The 16,579-nt window shown below is 46.1% G+C and overlaps 1 protein-coding gene across 2 annotated transcripts in view; it reads right to left on the bottom strand.

Annotated features, from left to right (window-relative positions):
• Positions 1–1,649: 1,649 nt before the first annotated feature.
• Positions 1,650–16,579, bottom strand: part of MYRFL (myelin regulatory factor like) — a 257,278-nt gene continuing 242,348 nt past the window's right edge. The window contains exons 22-23 of one of the 2 annotated variants that reach the window (XM_073651778.1): positions 15,905–15,979; positions 1,650–2,914 (exon numbers count right to left, since the gene is read on the bottom strand). In XM_073651778.1, the coding sequence (XP_073507879.1) occupies positions 2,828–2,914; positions 15,905–15,979 (162 nt within the window). In that variant the 3' untranslated portion in view covers positions 1,650–2,827. The remainder of the gene's footprint in view (positions 2,915–15,904; positions 15,980–16,579) is intronic. The other variant, XM_073651777.1, reaches the window with a different exon arrangement.

The following is a 16,579-nucleotide window of genomic DNA, read 5'->3' as shown; positions in this document are numbered from 1 at the left end:
TGGCTGTCTGTGTTTGGAGACAGAGGATTGAATATTAAAGAACAATTCTGAGGAGAAGGTGAGATGGAGGGGTAGGATGGAGGGTGAGATGAACAGTTCATTACTAGGTGTAGGGATTAGTGGGGTTAGTAGAAAGTGAAGGACTATAGGGGAGAGAGTGAAAACATATAGGAACATTGCTTAGTGTGAATGTGTACTATATTTTCAGTACGTAGTTAAATAGGGTATAAAGTGTGGTTACCTGACTCCTGCAATGACTAAATGTCAAATGAAATAACTGCCCACAATTGGCACCGATAACACTTAGCGCAAGAAGACTCGTGCACACCTTAGGCTGTGTGCTCACTATGCGTTGTTTAAGCATTTCCGCAGCGGCAATTCCGCTGCAGAAATGCTTAAAGAACGCTTGGTAGAAGGTTTGCCATGTTCCCCAATGATAATCCGAATGTGCTGTGCACATGCTGCGGAAATTTCTGCTGTGGATTATCATTTTGGAAAAATCCACAGCACTACAAATTATTTTACGGAATCGCTGTATTTTTGCCGCCATTGACTTGAATTGAATTGCATAATATCCGCATCACTACATGTGCACATGCGGATATTATGCGATTCAATGTGCGGATGGTACCCGGGTCTGGAGAAGAGGAGACTCTCCTCCAGACCCGGGTACCATAATACCTGCAAAAAAAAGAATAAAATAAAAAATATACATTACACTCACCTTCTGATGGCCCGTGGTCTTCATAGCGATCCGTCCTGGCTTCCCGGCAGCTCGTAATGGTCTAAAAGGACCTGCCATGACGTCAATTAGTCATGTGACGGGTCACGCGACCGCTGACGTCGGTGGTCGCGTGACCCGTCACGTGACTAAATGACGTCATGGAAGGTCCTTTTAGACCACCGCGAGACACCGGGGACACCGGACAGATCGGATAAGGACACAGGGGGCCATCAGAAGGTAAGTATAATATTTATTTTTTATTTTTTACCATTCTTTACGGTCACACTATATAAATCCATGCCGGTTGCATGGATTTATATAGTGTGACCAAGTTGTCAAGCACTTTCCAAGTGATGCTAAAATCGCTTGGAAAGCGCTTGACAACCCGCATGCGGAAATGCATGTGAAGAACGCTTCACATCCGCTTCTCCCTGGCAGGAAAACGCATGTACAATCTGCATGTAAAATCCGCATGCATTTTTCTGCCAGGGAGATGCAGAAACGCTCAGGAAAAATCTGAAGCATTACTGCATCGTGGGCACATAGCCTTAAGCAGTTTCTAAATTTATAGGAGAGGCTAAATCATCAGATGAGGGGCATTGTGGGAGCTGCTTGTGGATAAATTAGTAGCTGGTCAGATCAACAGGAGATGGCCAGTTGATCAAAGCTAACACCATGCCCGGCTACACAGTATAGCACCTTCCTCCATCAGATAGTGTCTGCAATGAAAGGGAGGCGGTGGGGGGGGGGACACTTATCAGTGAGTATTGAATGGAATGTAAAAGGTGACATAAAGCAAAGATCCATAAAACAGAGATATTGTACCATTCAGATTGTTTCAAGGGAAGTTGCAGTAGATGACTGAAAAACCCTCTGGAATCAAGGTCTCTGCCCCTACATTATGTCTCTCTCAGATGAGGTAGCAAAAACGTGGTGACAGATTCCGTTTAAACTACTGTAGTAAAATGAAAGCTCGCTTGTGATTGTATATGTTGATCCCTTGTTTATTTTAGTCAGTTTTCATAGATCTGCCCCATAGCCTTTGGTACCGACTGTAACTTACTCAGTCCAAACCAAAAATTGATGATCCATACAGTATCAGTGGGGAAAAAATGTCAAAATACAATAGAATAATCGATAGAGAAAAATGAAACTGCACAATGAACAGGAAACTGAATGACTGTAATCTGTAATTACATAATTGTTTTTTTCATCTCACATTCCAGCTGAATCTTTACATAGTCCGGGAGCACTTTACTTACATATTTAATAATAATAATTATTATTTCATTTAAAAGAAATGTTATGAATACAATAAAGGAATTGTATCAGGGAGCTGATTTGTAAAATTTTACTTCTAAGGCTATGTTTATATACCGTTTGTGACGGGTTTAGTGGCACATTGGGGCTTGCGTCAGAGACACCGCAAAATGGGATTCGGGCTTTTGTGCCATAGGGGCCATTGACTATAATGATGCAGACGCAGTCACAGTGGGCTCTGTTTTGTATCATTGTCGGCCGTATAAACCTATTGGAGGTGGGCAGCAAGTAGTCGACTATATCCTGGTGTTCGCCTTAACTAGGCGTATACAACCAAAAATGACGTACAAGAGTGGCTCCATCTGCATCATTACAGTTAATGGACCTGTCGGAGCATTCACCCAAATCATGCTATGTGGGGGTTCAGATGTCAGCTCCAATGGAGCCACTGACTGTAGGGGCAAATACTATGTGAACCCAGCCTAAGAGTGAACAGTTTTCAGTATAAATCCTATAGAAGAGCATAACAGGCAGCAGAAGCCTGATCGTAAAAAAGATGATGTATAAAGTATATATGGGGGTGCTGTAGTCTTGTGAACACAATTATTGTACAAGTTTCAGTATCATTTTATCGGAGGACTAAAATATACTTCTCTTATTTACACTTGGATGGTTCATGTTTCCCGAGGACTCATCTAAAATAAGGTAACATGAACGGATAACAGGATACTAACGTTTAACCTACTGCAGGGGTAACAAACCCAGTGACAAAAGAAACAATGTTATATAATATTTGTACAGTTAAAATATGGGGGCATGGAGAAAAAGTAATATGGGGTCTAATTACATACACTCTCTATAAAAATAAAAGAAATAGTCTGTGTATAAGATTCCAGCAAAGTGCGGATCAGTTGAGCAGTTTGCAAGATCCTGCAAAGAAAATAAATTCTGATCAGTTGAATAGACATTAACATTGACAGCAACATATTGCACTTTGTAGTACAAATCTTTTTGTTTAAAGAAGCCCCCCATGAACTTTATTTTCTTGAAATCTGTGTATACGTGTATGTGCGTACTGTCAGTGTGTTAATATACTCACCCACTGCTGCTCTCTCCAGGATCCAACGCTGCTCTGCTCCTCTTCTCAGTGACATCACCACTCTGCAGACTCTTAGGCTGGGTGCCCACGTTGCGGATTACAAGCGTTTTTGATGCGGAATTTCCGCAGCGGAAACGCTTGTAAAACGCTAAGTAATCCGCTCCCCATGGTCCCCAAGGGGATTCCGCAAGTTCTATGCACATGCTGCAGATTTTTCCACAGCGTTTATGCTGCGTTCAAAAATCTGCAGCATGTCAATTAATTTTGCGTTTCCGCAAGCGGAATTGCCTTTGAGCAATGCATTAAAAAACGCAAGGCAATTCCGCATGTGGAAAACGCGCGATAAACGCACGAAAAACGCGCGATAAACGCGTGCGGAATTCCGCATGCGTTTTTCCGGGAGAGGACTTGCAGAAATGAAGCAGAAATTTTCTGCTTCATTTCTGCAACGTGGGCACATAGCCTTAGGGTCACGCTGCGCTTTGTGTGACCCAGAAGTGGCTTTTATAATGTAAGTCTATGGAGCGTCAGAACGATACTACATAGGCTTTCATTGTAAAAGAGACTTCCAGCTCACGCATAAACTCCAGTGTGATCCGGAGTCTGAAAAGTGGTGCCGTCACTGAGAAGAAAAGCAGAATGATTCTGGATACCGGAGAAAACCGAGGTAGGTGAGTATATTAATACACTGACACTAGAGAAAAAAAAGTTCATGGGAGTGCTTCTTTAAGTAAAATCTCAAGCTACCAATAAGCAACATAATTGCTATTCAAACATTTTGGAATAAAATTTTAATGAATTTAGGTTTGCAATATTTACACCATTCCAAAGAATACATTACATGTAAAGTGCAGTATTCCAACATACACTGTTTTGTCAACAACATTGAAAATGTTTCCAAAGTATTATTATAGCTAAACCTGTTTTGTTTTTTACTGCAAATATAGTAAAAGGCAAATCTTAAGGCTGTGTGCCCACGATGCGTTTTTCAAGCGTTTTTGCTGCAGAATTTTCCGCAGCGTAAAGGCTTGTGAAACACATGGTAAGCCTTCTGCCATGGTCCCCTATGCAATTCCGCACTTTAAATGCCCATGCTGCGGATTTTTCCGCAGCGTTTATGCTGCGCTCAAAAATCCGCAGCATGTCCATTAATTTTGCGGAAGTGCTGCGTTTTCGCCACCATTGACTTGCATTAGAACGCGCCAATTCCGCAAGACTGCATCTGTACTTGCGTAATTGGCGCGTTCTAATGTGCGGATGGTACCCGAGTGTGGAGAAGAGAAGACTCTCCTTCACACCCAGGTACCATAGAAACTGTAAAAAAAGAATAAAATAAAAAATAAAGATTTTATTCACCTTCCAACGGCCCCCGGACTCCTTCCCTGTGCTTGCCAGCAGACTGAAGGACCTGCGCTGACGTCACAGCCATGTGACGGCAGGTCTTTCAGTGCAGTGTCCCGCGATCAGCTGGCAGCCAGGAAGGAGCGCAGCAACACACGAGGGGCCATCGGAAGGTAAGTATAAAGGTTTATTTTTTTATTTGTAACCATTCTAAAGGTCACACTATATAAATCCATGCCGTTTGCATGGATTTATATAGTGTGACCTAGTTGTCAAGCACTTTCAAAGTGATGATAAAATTGCTTTGAAAGCGCTTGTCAATCCGCATGCGGAAACGCATGTGAATCCGCATGTATTACGCAGGAAAAACGCATGTACAATCCGCATGTACAATCCGCATGCATTTTTTCTGCCAGGGAGATGCAGAAATGCTGCAGAAATTTTCTGCTTCATTTCTGCATCGTGGGCACATAGCCTAAAAGGAATTTTTCAGCAGGTTTTGCTATGTGATCTAAGAGCAGCATAATGTAGGGGCAGACACCCTGTTTCCAGCGATGTGCCACTTACTAGGCTGTGTATTACTATTTCAATAAAATCAGTGTTTTATAAGCAGGAGATTTTCACTACTGAGATTATCACTACTGGACTAGGTGTCTTGTGACTCCTTGTTAACTGCTCTGTATAACCCTGCCCCCACCATTAATTAGCAGCTTTCTGTCAATGTAGAGTGTACACAGAAAGCTGTCAATCAGTGGTGTGGGCGGTGTCACTGCTACATCTGCAGCAGAGAAAACTATGATTGTATACAAATAACAGCAAGCAGTCCAGCAAGTGACACATTGCTGGAATCAGGGTCACAGCCCTCAAATAATGCTGCATTCAGATTACAAAGCCAAAACCTGGTGATGACAGATTCCCTTTAACTATAGCCCTTCCAGAACATTTCACACAGTAATGTTAGACTATAGCAGTTCTTTAACTCTTGTGTGTGATTATCAGAAGTAGTGTTGAGCGAATTTGTTCGGCATTTCAAATTTGGGTTCATGTTCTTGTTCCGGCTTGTTCGCGCCAAAAAATCGGCTCCGCCCATGAACATCCCTGATTTGCTACGCTGTCACGCAGATAAAATCAGGATAGGTAACCCTACCCATTGAATACTGCGATAGTTTTGGAAGTAAGTTGGTGCTTAAGATAGCAATTGTCAAGGGTTTACAGTGACAGAGAGGAGCCAGAAGACCATAGCGTCTGATTCCCCCCACTCCTGCACTCATTAGAAGCCTTTCCTCTTCATATTAAATGGTGCAAGTTTCTTTTAGCAGTGCAGGGGTCAATCTGCTCAGTTGTGAGCTCTTGGTAGCTTACCTTCATTTAGGCTCTCAGCTGTCCAGTGTTAGCCACTCCCCGCTCCTATATATACTGGGCTTTGGCAGGCTATCATTGCCAGAGCTAGCTTATGCTGCATGGTTCTAGGAGTGTGGTGGAGAGTGGTTATTTGAGAAGGCGTTTGGTGGATTTCAGCTTAGACTGTTGTGTGGTTTAGGTTGCGCTTTAATCCTATTCTTCTCCTATTTTGATTTGTTTCCCATCCTCCACTTCCCGGCGTTAACCTCTGTTGTGTGTGTGCATATATGTGTATGATTGGTATTTTCAGTACCTACAGTATAAGCTCTCATATACAGTATTCTAATATTCAGGCAGTGTCGAAAGCCAAAGGTGGATTTACAAAATACTAACAAAATAATATAAATTAAAATTTATATTTTTAGGAGCAAAACAGTAACAATGCAGTGACATGACAAGAATCTGCATAACTAATCATATGCTAAATAGTTGCAGGTCAAATTTATGTATGAGATATCCAAGATGATTGTGTATCAAATGATTGCAGTCTCACGTTGGAAGCAGTAGTGGATGGTGAGATATGGAGACTGAAAGTCAAAAGTTCAAAACATTGTTACCCTTTTGATCTTCAGTGTATGCTGTACATATACCCCCAATCTGGCCTGAAAGACAAGAAAAAGAGCTTTCATTATATTCACTTATAGGCAGGTCCGGTCCGATGAACATCGCTGGTCTTGATCCGGTGCCTCCTTTCTTCTTGCGATCGCCGTCCTTCTACACTGCTACAAGTCATCCACACAGTGTTCTCCATCGCGCTCCTGTGCAGGCGTACTTCTCTGTCCTGTCAAGGGCAGAGCAAAGTACTGCAGTGCGTAAGCGCAGGAAAAGGCCAAAGAGCGCTGGCACATGTGCACTGCAGTACTTTACTCTGCTCCCGACAGGGCAGAGAGAAGTACTCCTGCGCAGAAGCGCTATGGAGAACACTGTGTGAATGACGTAGGACATGTCATCCACATGAAGCAGAGAAGGAGGACGGCATCGCAAGATGAGAGAAGGCGCCGGATCCAGACCAGCAAAAACCATTGGACCGGACTGCCTGTAGGTAAGTATAATAATAGCTCTTTTTCTTGTCTTACAGGCCGGATTGGGAACATACAGTACAGACCAAAAGTTTGGACACACCTTCTCATTTAAAGATTTTTCTGTATTTTCATGACTTTGAAAATTGTACATTCACACTGAAGGCATCAAAACTATGAATTAACACATGTGGAATTAAATACTTAACAAAAAAGTGTGAAACAACTGAAAATATGTCTTATATTCTAGGTTCTTCAAAGTAGCCACCTTTTGCTTTGATGACTGCTTTGCACACTCTTGGCATTCTGTTGATGAGCTTCAAGAGGTAGTCACCGGAAATGGTTTTCATTTCACAGGTGTGCCCTGTCAGGTTTAATAAGTGGGATTTCTTGCCTTATAAATGGGGTTGGGACCATCAGTTGTGTTGTGCAGAAGTCAGGTGGATACACAGCTGATAGTCCTACTGAATAGACTGTTAGAATTTGTATTATGGCAAGAAAAAAGCAGCTAAGTAAAGAAAAACGAGTGGCCATCATTACTTTAAGAAATGAAGGTCAGTCAGTCCGAAAAATTGGGCAAACTTTGAAAGTGTCCCCAAGTGCAGTTGCAAAAACCATCAAGTGCTACAAAGAATCTGGCTCACATGAGGACCGCCCCAGGAAAGGAAGACCGAGTCACCTCTGCTTCTGAGGATAAGTTTATCCGAGTCACCAGCCTCAGAAATCGCAGGTTAACAGCAGCTCAGATTAGAGATCAGGTCAATGCCACACAGAGTTCTAGCAGCAGACACATCTGTACAACAACTGTTAAGAGGAGACTTTGTGCAGCAGGCCTTCATGGTAAAATAGCTGCTAGGAAACCACTGCTAAGGACAGGCAACAAGCAGAAGAGACTTGTTTGGGCTAAAGAACACAAGGAATGTGTGGCACCCTGCTACCACAGGTACCACAGGACCCAAAAGGGTACATGGACGGACTTCTCCACAAGAGGCCCTCATTACATGCAGACACCTCCACCCTTCCACCTCAGACCACCAGCAGGAGGCCTGTTAGGGATATATATATGGAGGGTGGAGTTACAGAGTTCAGTTCAGACAGAGAGGAAGTCTGAGAGCGTGCTGGCGCTGAGACCAGTGAAGGAGCAGCACGTCTGCTGCTGTGTTATGAGGGCCCCGAGTGTGGCCGGAGGCAAAGAGGAGAGGAGAAAGGAGTTAAGGGGGCAGAGGACCATCACAGGCTCACCCCAGAATATATAATCCGGACACCGGGTCCGCACCTACAGGGTCCTCTATACCCAGTAGGGAAAACCGGCATACCAGGAGGCTTCCAGACCCCTGGTCATCCTGAAGCTACCAGCAATAACAGGACTAGGAACCACGAAGGCCCCGGCGTCCAGGGATAGTGGTTGCCAAAAAAGGTCCTACTACCAAGCGGTCAGGTGAGAGAGCAACACAACACAGAAGCTAGGCCAAGTTCCAGGCTGGCTAGAAACTTAGAGAGAGGGAGACACGGATCAGGAGGCCTTATACCCGCTCACTGGGGAGAAGTCCTGAAGTGCACCCTTCTTAGCAAGTACCCTAGACCATACCTGCCGTTACACCAGTAAAGGTACTGAAGCAAACCCCCTGTGTACGTGTCCGTCATTCTCCTTGACCTGGCCATCTCTCACTTGCACCCCTTCCATTAACTCTGCCCCAGGGGTCCGCTCCGCCTGTGGGGAGCAGAAACATCCCAGCTGCCATTTCATCACCCCCGGAGGTCTGTAGCAGCGCCGGTAACCATTACCGGAAACCACAGGTGGCGTCACGAAACAAACCATACACTAAAAATCCCTTTTTCAAGAGAGACCCCAGAGTACGGGCCCGGGAGCCGGCTGCGGTGACATCCTAAGCAAGGTAAAAGGCCCGGGTACCGAGTCCCCTATATCCCCCTGGGTGACACATCTCTCTTCCTGACGTCACAAACAGGATTTCGTGCCCGTTGCCACCGAGTACTGTGTGCCGTAACTGAATTGTGTTTAAACTGTGGTGAACATCGCCGCCATTACCGCGCCACCGCGTGGGAAGAAGAGGGGCGTAACCGCGGGAACCAGAGAGGCGTGACTGCTGGTAGCGCACGAAGCCCAGGCCCCGCCTCGCGCCTCGACGCCGAACCAGGAAGCGTCAGGTCCTGGAGGGAGACTGTCGTCAAGCGCACGCTCTGATGTCAGCCGCGAGGGAAACGCAAGGTGCTGGAAAGAGACCGTCGCCTACGGAGCTGCGGCCTACCCGATCAAAAGTAAAGGAGGTAGGCTACGTTTCACTAGGGGGGCGCAACCATGGCCGACGACCAGCAAAACGCTGGAGCACCGGTTAACGCTCCTGATGCTCAACTCGCGTCCGGCGCTGCTCAGGCCGGAACAGCCGCCCCACCAGCAGGGGTCGCGATTCCAGTCATGCCCATGGCCCTGCGGTACATCCCTGGAGCAAAATGGCTTCCCCAGTATGATGGCAAACCAGACACCCTGTCTGGATTCAAGAGAAAGATATGTGGTGTATTGGACATGTATTCAATGACTGGTAAACAGAGAGCCTCTGTTGTGCTGGGACAATTGACTGGTGCCGCCGAGCGGGAAGTTGAAACCTGGCCAGCCGCAGACCAGGAATCAGTATCTATCATATTTGAGAGACTGCAAACTGTCTTTGAAAACCGCACTGAGACAGATCTCCGGATGAGGTTCTACCACTGTACCCAGAAACCTGAAGACAGTATCCGGGACTATGCCTGGCATTTACAAGAGGCACTGCGGGCCCTGAAACAGGTTAGTCCAGCCAGCATACATGGTGAGGACAAAATGCTGACAGAACAGTTCATCCGGGGTTGAGGTCTCAGGAGGAGAGCAGAACCGTACAGTGGTGGGCCTTAGATCATCCAAATTCCACCTTTGACGCCCTGAAGGACATAGCTATTAAGGGTCTGCAGCCCCTGGAACCATCAGATACTGCTATCCAGCGTTACCAGGGTGGGGCCACCCCAGTGCCCACAGCACCCACTCCTGTCCATCAAAAACACGGTGTCTACAGAGTGGTTCAGGAATATGAACAAGTGTTTAGTAAACACCCACTTGATTTTGGAAGGGTTAAAGAGGTACAACACCACATACCCACCGGTAACCATCCACCCATTAAGGAGCGTTACAGACCCACCAGCACATTACCAAAAAGCCAAGGAAATGTTGCATGACATGAAAAAGGGAGGGGTAGTAAGGGATAGCTGTAGCCCCTGGGCAGCTCCCCTGGTCCTGGTCCGAAAGAAGAACGGTAACATGAGGATGTGTGTAGATTATAGACAAATTAATCGAATAACACATAAAGATGCATACCCTTTGCCCCATATAGAGGACTCCCTGGCTGCACTAAAATCTGCCAATTACTTCTCCACATTGGATCTCACTAGTGGGTACTGGCAAGTCTCTGTTGTTGAGGAAGACCGAGAGAAGACAGCCTTCACCACCCCGATGGGATTATGCAAGTTCAACAGTATGCCATTTGGGCTCTGCAATGCCCCCGGGACGTTCAAGAGGCTGATGGAGTGTTGCTTAGGACACCGGAACTTTGAGACAGTGCTGTTGTACCTGAGGACGTATGAAGACCATCTAAAGCACCTGGCGGAGGTATTTGAGGCATTGTCCCGGTATGGGATGAAACTGAAACCTTCTAAGTGCCACCTGCTCAAGCAGAAGGTTCAGTACCTGGAACACGTGGTCAGCTCAGAGGGAGTAGCACTGGACCCGGAGAAGGTCACTGCCATCCAGAAGTGGCCTGAACCGAGAAACATCAAGGAAGTACGTCAGTTTCTGGGACTGGTCGGGTACTACAGGAGGTTCATAAAGGATTACATCAAAAAGGCAGCACCTTTACAAGATCTCCTGGTAGGACAGTCCAAGAGAGGTAAAGTCCCCCATTCCAGTGGGGTAAGGAACAGGCTGAATCCTTTGCAGAAATGAAGGAAGTCCTAACTGGTGAAGAAATCCTGGCTTACCCTGACTACAGCCAGCCTTTCCTGTTGTACACTGACGCCAGCAACGAGGGACTGGGAGCTGTGCTGTCCCAGAAGCAAAACGGCAGAGAGAAGGTAATTGCCTATGCTAGTAGGAAGCTTCGCCCTACTGAGAGGAACCCAGAGAATTACAGTTCCTTCAAGCTGGAGTTCCTGGCCTTGGTCTGGTCTATCACTGAAAGATTCAAGCATTACCTAGCCTCAACTAAGATCACAGCCTTTACCGACAATAATCCCTTAACACACCTGGAAACAGCCAGGTTGGGAGCCATGGAACAGCATTGGGTGGCCAGACTGTTGAATTATCAGTTCACAATCAAGTACCGGGCAGGTCACAAGAATACCAATGCTGATGACTTGTCGAGAATGCCCCACCAGTCGGACACCGAGGAAGAAGTGGATGATCTCGAAGAAATTGAACTACCTGCTTTCCACAGAAATGGAATGGTCCACGAGCAGCACGCCTCCAGAAGATGTCATGGTAGGTTGCCAAACCCTCTACCTCATCACAGCTGGAAGGAGACCCAGGACAGTGACCCGGTTGTCAGCCTCATCAAAAGACTGATAACCCAAGAAGGTTCTCACCTGGAGAAGAATGCTCCTCCACAAGCCAAGCACCTGTGGAATGAGAGAAGCCGGCTGTTCATCTACAGAGAGAAGCTGTGCAGAAGGTATGTCAACCCCAAGACCCATGAAATGGTGTGGCAGATTGTTGTACCTAGGACAGATATCCAGATGGTGTTAGAGGCCTACCACGACCAGGCAGGTCACTTTGGCTGGAAGAAGCTGGAAACCCTGCTGAAGGACCGGTTCTATTGGATTGGAATGCGGAGTTCCATGGAAAGGTGGTGCCGGAATTGGGGGGCCCTGTAGCCTCAGAAGGAAAGACTACGGCAGCCAGAAAGCACCCTTGCAATCCATCAAAACAACCCAACCCCTGGAGATTGTCACTCTGGATCACGTCAAACTGTCACCCAGCAGATCAGGCTACTCCTATGCCCTGACCATGGTGGATCACTATTCCCGGTTCCTGGTGGTAGCCCCTGTCAAGGACCTAATAGCAGAAACTGCAGCAAGAACGTTCCAAGCCTACTTCTGCAGACCCCATGGATATCCGGAAAAGGTGCTCACAGATCAAGGCCCTGCTTTCGAAGCTGAGCTATTCAAGGAATTCTGCCACCTGTATGGATGCAAGAAGATCCAGACTATGCCATATCATCCGCAAACCAACGGTATGTGCGAGAAAATTAACAACATCGTTATAGACCTGTTGAAAACCCTACCTTTGGAAGAAAGGAACCAGTGGCCAGAAAAGCTACCTGACCTAGTGGACCTGTATAACCACATACCCGTGAGTTCTTCTAATTGTACCCCAGCATACCTTATGAGAGCAAGACCTGGAAAATTGCCCATGGACCTGGAGCTCGGAGTGGTAGAACGGGCTGCAGATACGTTCACTGAAGACTGGGACACAAGTCGGCAAGAGCAGTACAGGAAGGTACAGACCTGTGTCGAAGACAGTCTAAACAAGGTGAGGGAAAGACAGGAAGGGCAGTATAACAAACATGCACCAGCAGAACCCTTGGCACCTGGAGAGATAGTGCTAAAGCGGAAAAGAAGAGGTCACAAGCTCGATGACCAGTGGGAAAGAGAGCCCTACACTGTGTTAAACTCCAGATTTGACAACAGTAAAACCTGCCTGATTAGTAAGGATGGAGGAAAGACAACCGCAACAGTCTCAAGAGACCACTTGAAGGTGTGCCCAGGTCTACTGAAGACAACGGAGGAAGAAGTACCTCCTATAGCACCGGAAGAACCAAAGGAAGATGTGCTTCACACAGTTCTAGGAGATTTCCCTGCGGACTGGCCTCAACTTGATGGAGCAGTTATTATAACAGTAATACACTTCTATCAACCACAAGAAGAACCTGTGGGCGCCCTAGAGGAACCAGCTCAGGAACAGGAAGAGTCCCCAGTCAGAGGAGGATCATTCGTTGAAGCAGAGCCTGAAGGCCCAGTAATCAGTGCACTTGCCAGTCCCATAGAGAGATTGAGGCAGTTTTAAAATCTACCAGCACGTACACCTGATAGGTTAACAGAGAGTGCATGCACAGACACCAGTATCACCCCAGTGCTACGAAGGTCCACACGCAGCACACAAGGCCAATTCCTGCCAGGTTTAGGGATTAAAATACAAAATGCTTAAAGTATAAATAGTTACCCAGTTGGGTATTGCCTATTGTTTATTGTGTAAACTGAAATTAATGTGTGCCTGTAGTTACCCGTCAGGGTATAAAGACTTGTAGGCTGAAGACTGTGAGCAGCCAAAAACTGTCTTTGTAAATAGTTGCACTCATCACAAGTGCCTCCTTATTTGACCACTGAACAAAAACCGGTTTGGCGTGGCCGAAGACGTGGTCCAACACCTGGATCACTTATGCCCTGTAGCCATGCCCAGGGCCTACGTTGAGGGTTTTCAGGCGGGTCCCTCATGTTACTCATTTTTACGCTTTCTTCGGTGAAATGGACACCGGGTTACGGGACTTACTGTAACTTTATTATTATTATAATAATTGTTATTGTTGTTACCGGTTTTAAAAAATGCTTCAGTCCAGGAGTACTAAATTGTACTAGGGGGGAATGTGGAACCCTGCTACCACAGGTACCACAGGACCCAAAAGGGTGCATGGACGGACTTCTCCACAAGAGGCCCTCATTACATGCAGACACCTCCACCCTTCTACCCCAGACCACCAGAGGGAACCCTGTTAGGGATATATATATGGAAGGTGGAGTTAGAGAGTTCAGTTCAGACAGAGAGGAAGTCTGAGAGCATGCTGGCGCTGAGACCAGTGAAGGAGCAGCACGTCTGCTGCTGTGCTCTGAGGGCCCCGAGTGTGGCCGGAGGCAAAGAGGAGAGGAGAAAGGAGTTACGGAGGCAGAGGAGCATCACAGGCTCACCCCAGAATATATAATCCGGACACCGGGTCCGCGCCTACAGGGTCCTCTATACCCAGTAGGGACAACCGGCATACCAGAAGGCTTCCAGACCCCTGGTCATCCTGAAGCTACCAGCAATAACAGGACTAGGAACCACGAAGGTCCCGGCGTCCAGGGATAGTGGTTGCCAAAGAAAGGTCCTACTACCAAGCGGTCAGGTGAGAGAGCAACTCAACACAGAAGCTAGGCCAAGTTCCAGGCTGGCTAGAAGCTTAGAGAGAGGGAGACACAGATTAGGAGGCCTTATACCCGCTCACTGGGGAAAAGTCCTGAAGTGCACCCTTCCTAGCAAGTACCCTAGACCATACCTGCAGTTACACCAGTAAAGGTACTGAAGCAAACCCCCTGTGTACGTGTCCGTCATTCTCCTTGACCTGGCCATCTCTCACCTGCACCCCTTCCATTAACTCTGCCCCGGGGGCCCGCGCCGCCTGTGGGGAGCAGAAACATCCCAGCTGCCATTTCATCACCCCCGGAGGTCTGTAGCAGCGCCAGTAACCATTACCGGAAACCATAGGTGGTGTCACGAAACAAACCATACACTAAAAATCCCTTTTTCAAGAGAGACCACAGAGTACGAGCCGGGAGCCGACTGCCGTGACATCCTAAGCAAGGTAAAAGGCCCGGGTATCGAGTCCACTATACCCCCCTTGGGTGACACAAATGGACATTAGACCAGTGGAAATCTGTACTTTGGTCTGATGAGTCCAAATTTGAGATCTTTGGTTCCAACCACCGTGGATGCAGAAAAGGTGAACGGATGGACTCTACATGCCTGGTTCCCACTGTGAAGCATGGAGGAGGAGGTGTGATGGTGTGGGGGTGCTTTGCTGGTGACACTGTTGGGGATTTATTCAAAATTGAAGGCATACTGAACCAGCATGGCTACCACAGCATCTTGCAGCGGTATGCTATTCCATCCGGTTTGCGTTTAGTTGGACCATCATTTATTTTTCAACAGGACAATGACCCCAAACATACCTCCAGGCTGTGTAAGGGCTATTTGACCAAGAAGGAGAGTGATGGGGTGCTACGCCAGATGACCTGGCCTCCACAGTCACCAGACCTGAACCCAATCGAGATGGTTTGGGGTGAGCTGGACTGCAGAGTGAAGGCAAAAGGGCCAACAAGTGCTAAGCATCTTTGGGAACTCCTTCAAGATTGTTGGAAGACTATTTCCGGTGACTACCTCTTGAAGCTCATCAAGAGAATGCCAAGAGTGTGCAAAGCAGTCATCAAAGCAAAAGGTGGCTACTTTGAAGAACCTAGAATATAAGACATATTTTCAGTTGTTTCACACTTTTTTATTAAGTATATAATTCCACATGTGTTAATTCATAGTTTTGATGCCTTCAGTGTGAATGTACAATTTTCATAGTCATGAAAATACAGAAAAATCTTTAAATGAGAAGGTGTGTCCAAACTTTTGGTCTGTACTGTATATACAGCATATTAGAATGATGTATATGGGGGCTTGCAGGTACTGGCCTTACCTCATATGGGAAAAACCTGGTGACAGGTTCCCTTTAAACAATACAATTACCACACTCTAACCAGCACTAGAATCTGAATCCACTAATTAATATTGGTTGAAAGAGCTGAGGCTTCTACAGTTACCCTTTAGCAATGTAGTACTACATGGTGTCCATTCAAATTGGTGGGAGTTACTGTTCCTGTGTCTCTACTCTTTCCTTTATGACAGTTACCTCTTTAAGTGCTGAAATAAACTGCTTTAGTGCATTCATAATTGACTTCATTTTCAGAATTTCCTGTGCAATGAAATGTCTTCAAAATACTTTTCTAAAAGCAAAGTGAAAATCGCTAATGTTGTGCCTTCCAAAATGTTTTTTTCTATTCTGCTATGTGCTTCTAATATTCACATTCTGATAAATTGCACCTTACTACTTATGGTTCCCCTATTTTGAATTACCACATAAACAGCATGGTGAAATCTGGGAAAATAGCAATATAGACACAACCAGCCTATTTCAGAGCAGACTGTGTGATTTCATGTGAACTCACCGGTGTGGCTACACGGAAATGGTATTCACTGTCAAACAGCCGGGCTACTGGGAGAATCCAGTGATGCTGGAGACCCTAGATAACACCATAAAACAATAATTGGTTCAATAAATTAATATTTCATAAAAAAATACAGCTTAGGATATTGAGCACTTGCACTGGAGACTTATAGGCAACACTACATACAAACAATTTTGCAGATTAGCTGTTATTCAAGAGGAAGAAAACAGAGTGGAGTGATGTTTAGCTGGATGAGATACTTTTGATGAAGCTTGGAGCAAGCTCCGAACCCACCATTGGTGCAACCTTACTAAGAAGTAAGGGGCCCACTTTTACCTCCAAAACAGCAAGCTACTTTTATCACAGACACAAAAAGGGTCCCGTATACTGTTCTTCCACTGGCTTGGAGGTGGAGATTCTCATTGAAGAGATGCAGCAAGGTTATGGAGATTTATTTACAGGTAATGTTCCAAGGAAAATATAACCTCTCATACCAGCCGAACCAAAGACTCCTCCAAAAGAGCTGCACACTGCTTTGTACTATAAAGAGCAAGAACCCCCAAAGCACCTCTTTGAAGATGGGTCTCTCCACTTTTTGGATGAAGCTCCAGAATAGCTGATATAAGATTTTTTTTAAGGTTTACAATAAATACACAAATACTTTTTCTGTATGAC

The sequence above is a fragment of the Phyllobates terribilis genome, unplaced genomic scaffold (genome assembly GCF_046119375.1).
Source record: "Phyllobates terribilis strain yellow unplaced genomic scaffold, ASM4611937v1 Scaffold_11__3_contigs__length_659146591, whole genome shotgun sequence".
NCBI lineage: Eukaryota > Metazoa > Chordata > Amphibia > Anura > Dendrobatidae > Phyllobates > Phyllobates terribilis.
Note: the sequence above shows the minus strand (reverse complement) of the source record. Positions and strands in the feature narration are given on the sequence as shown.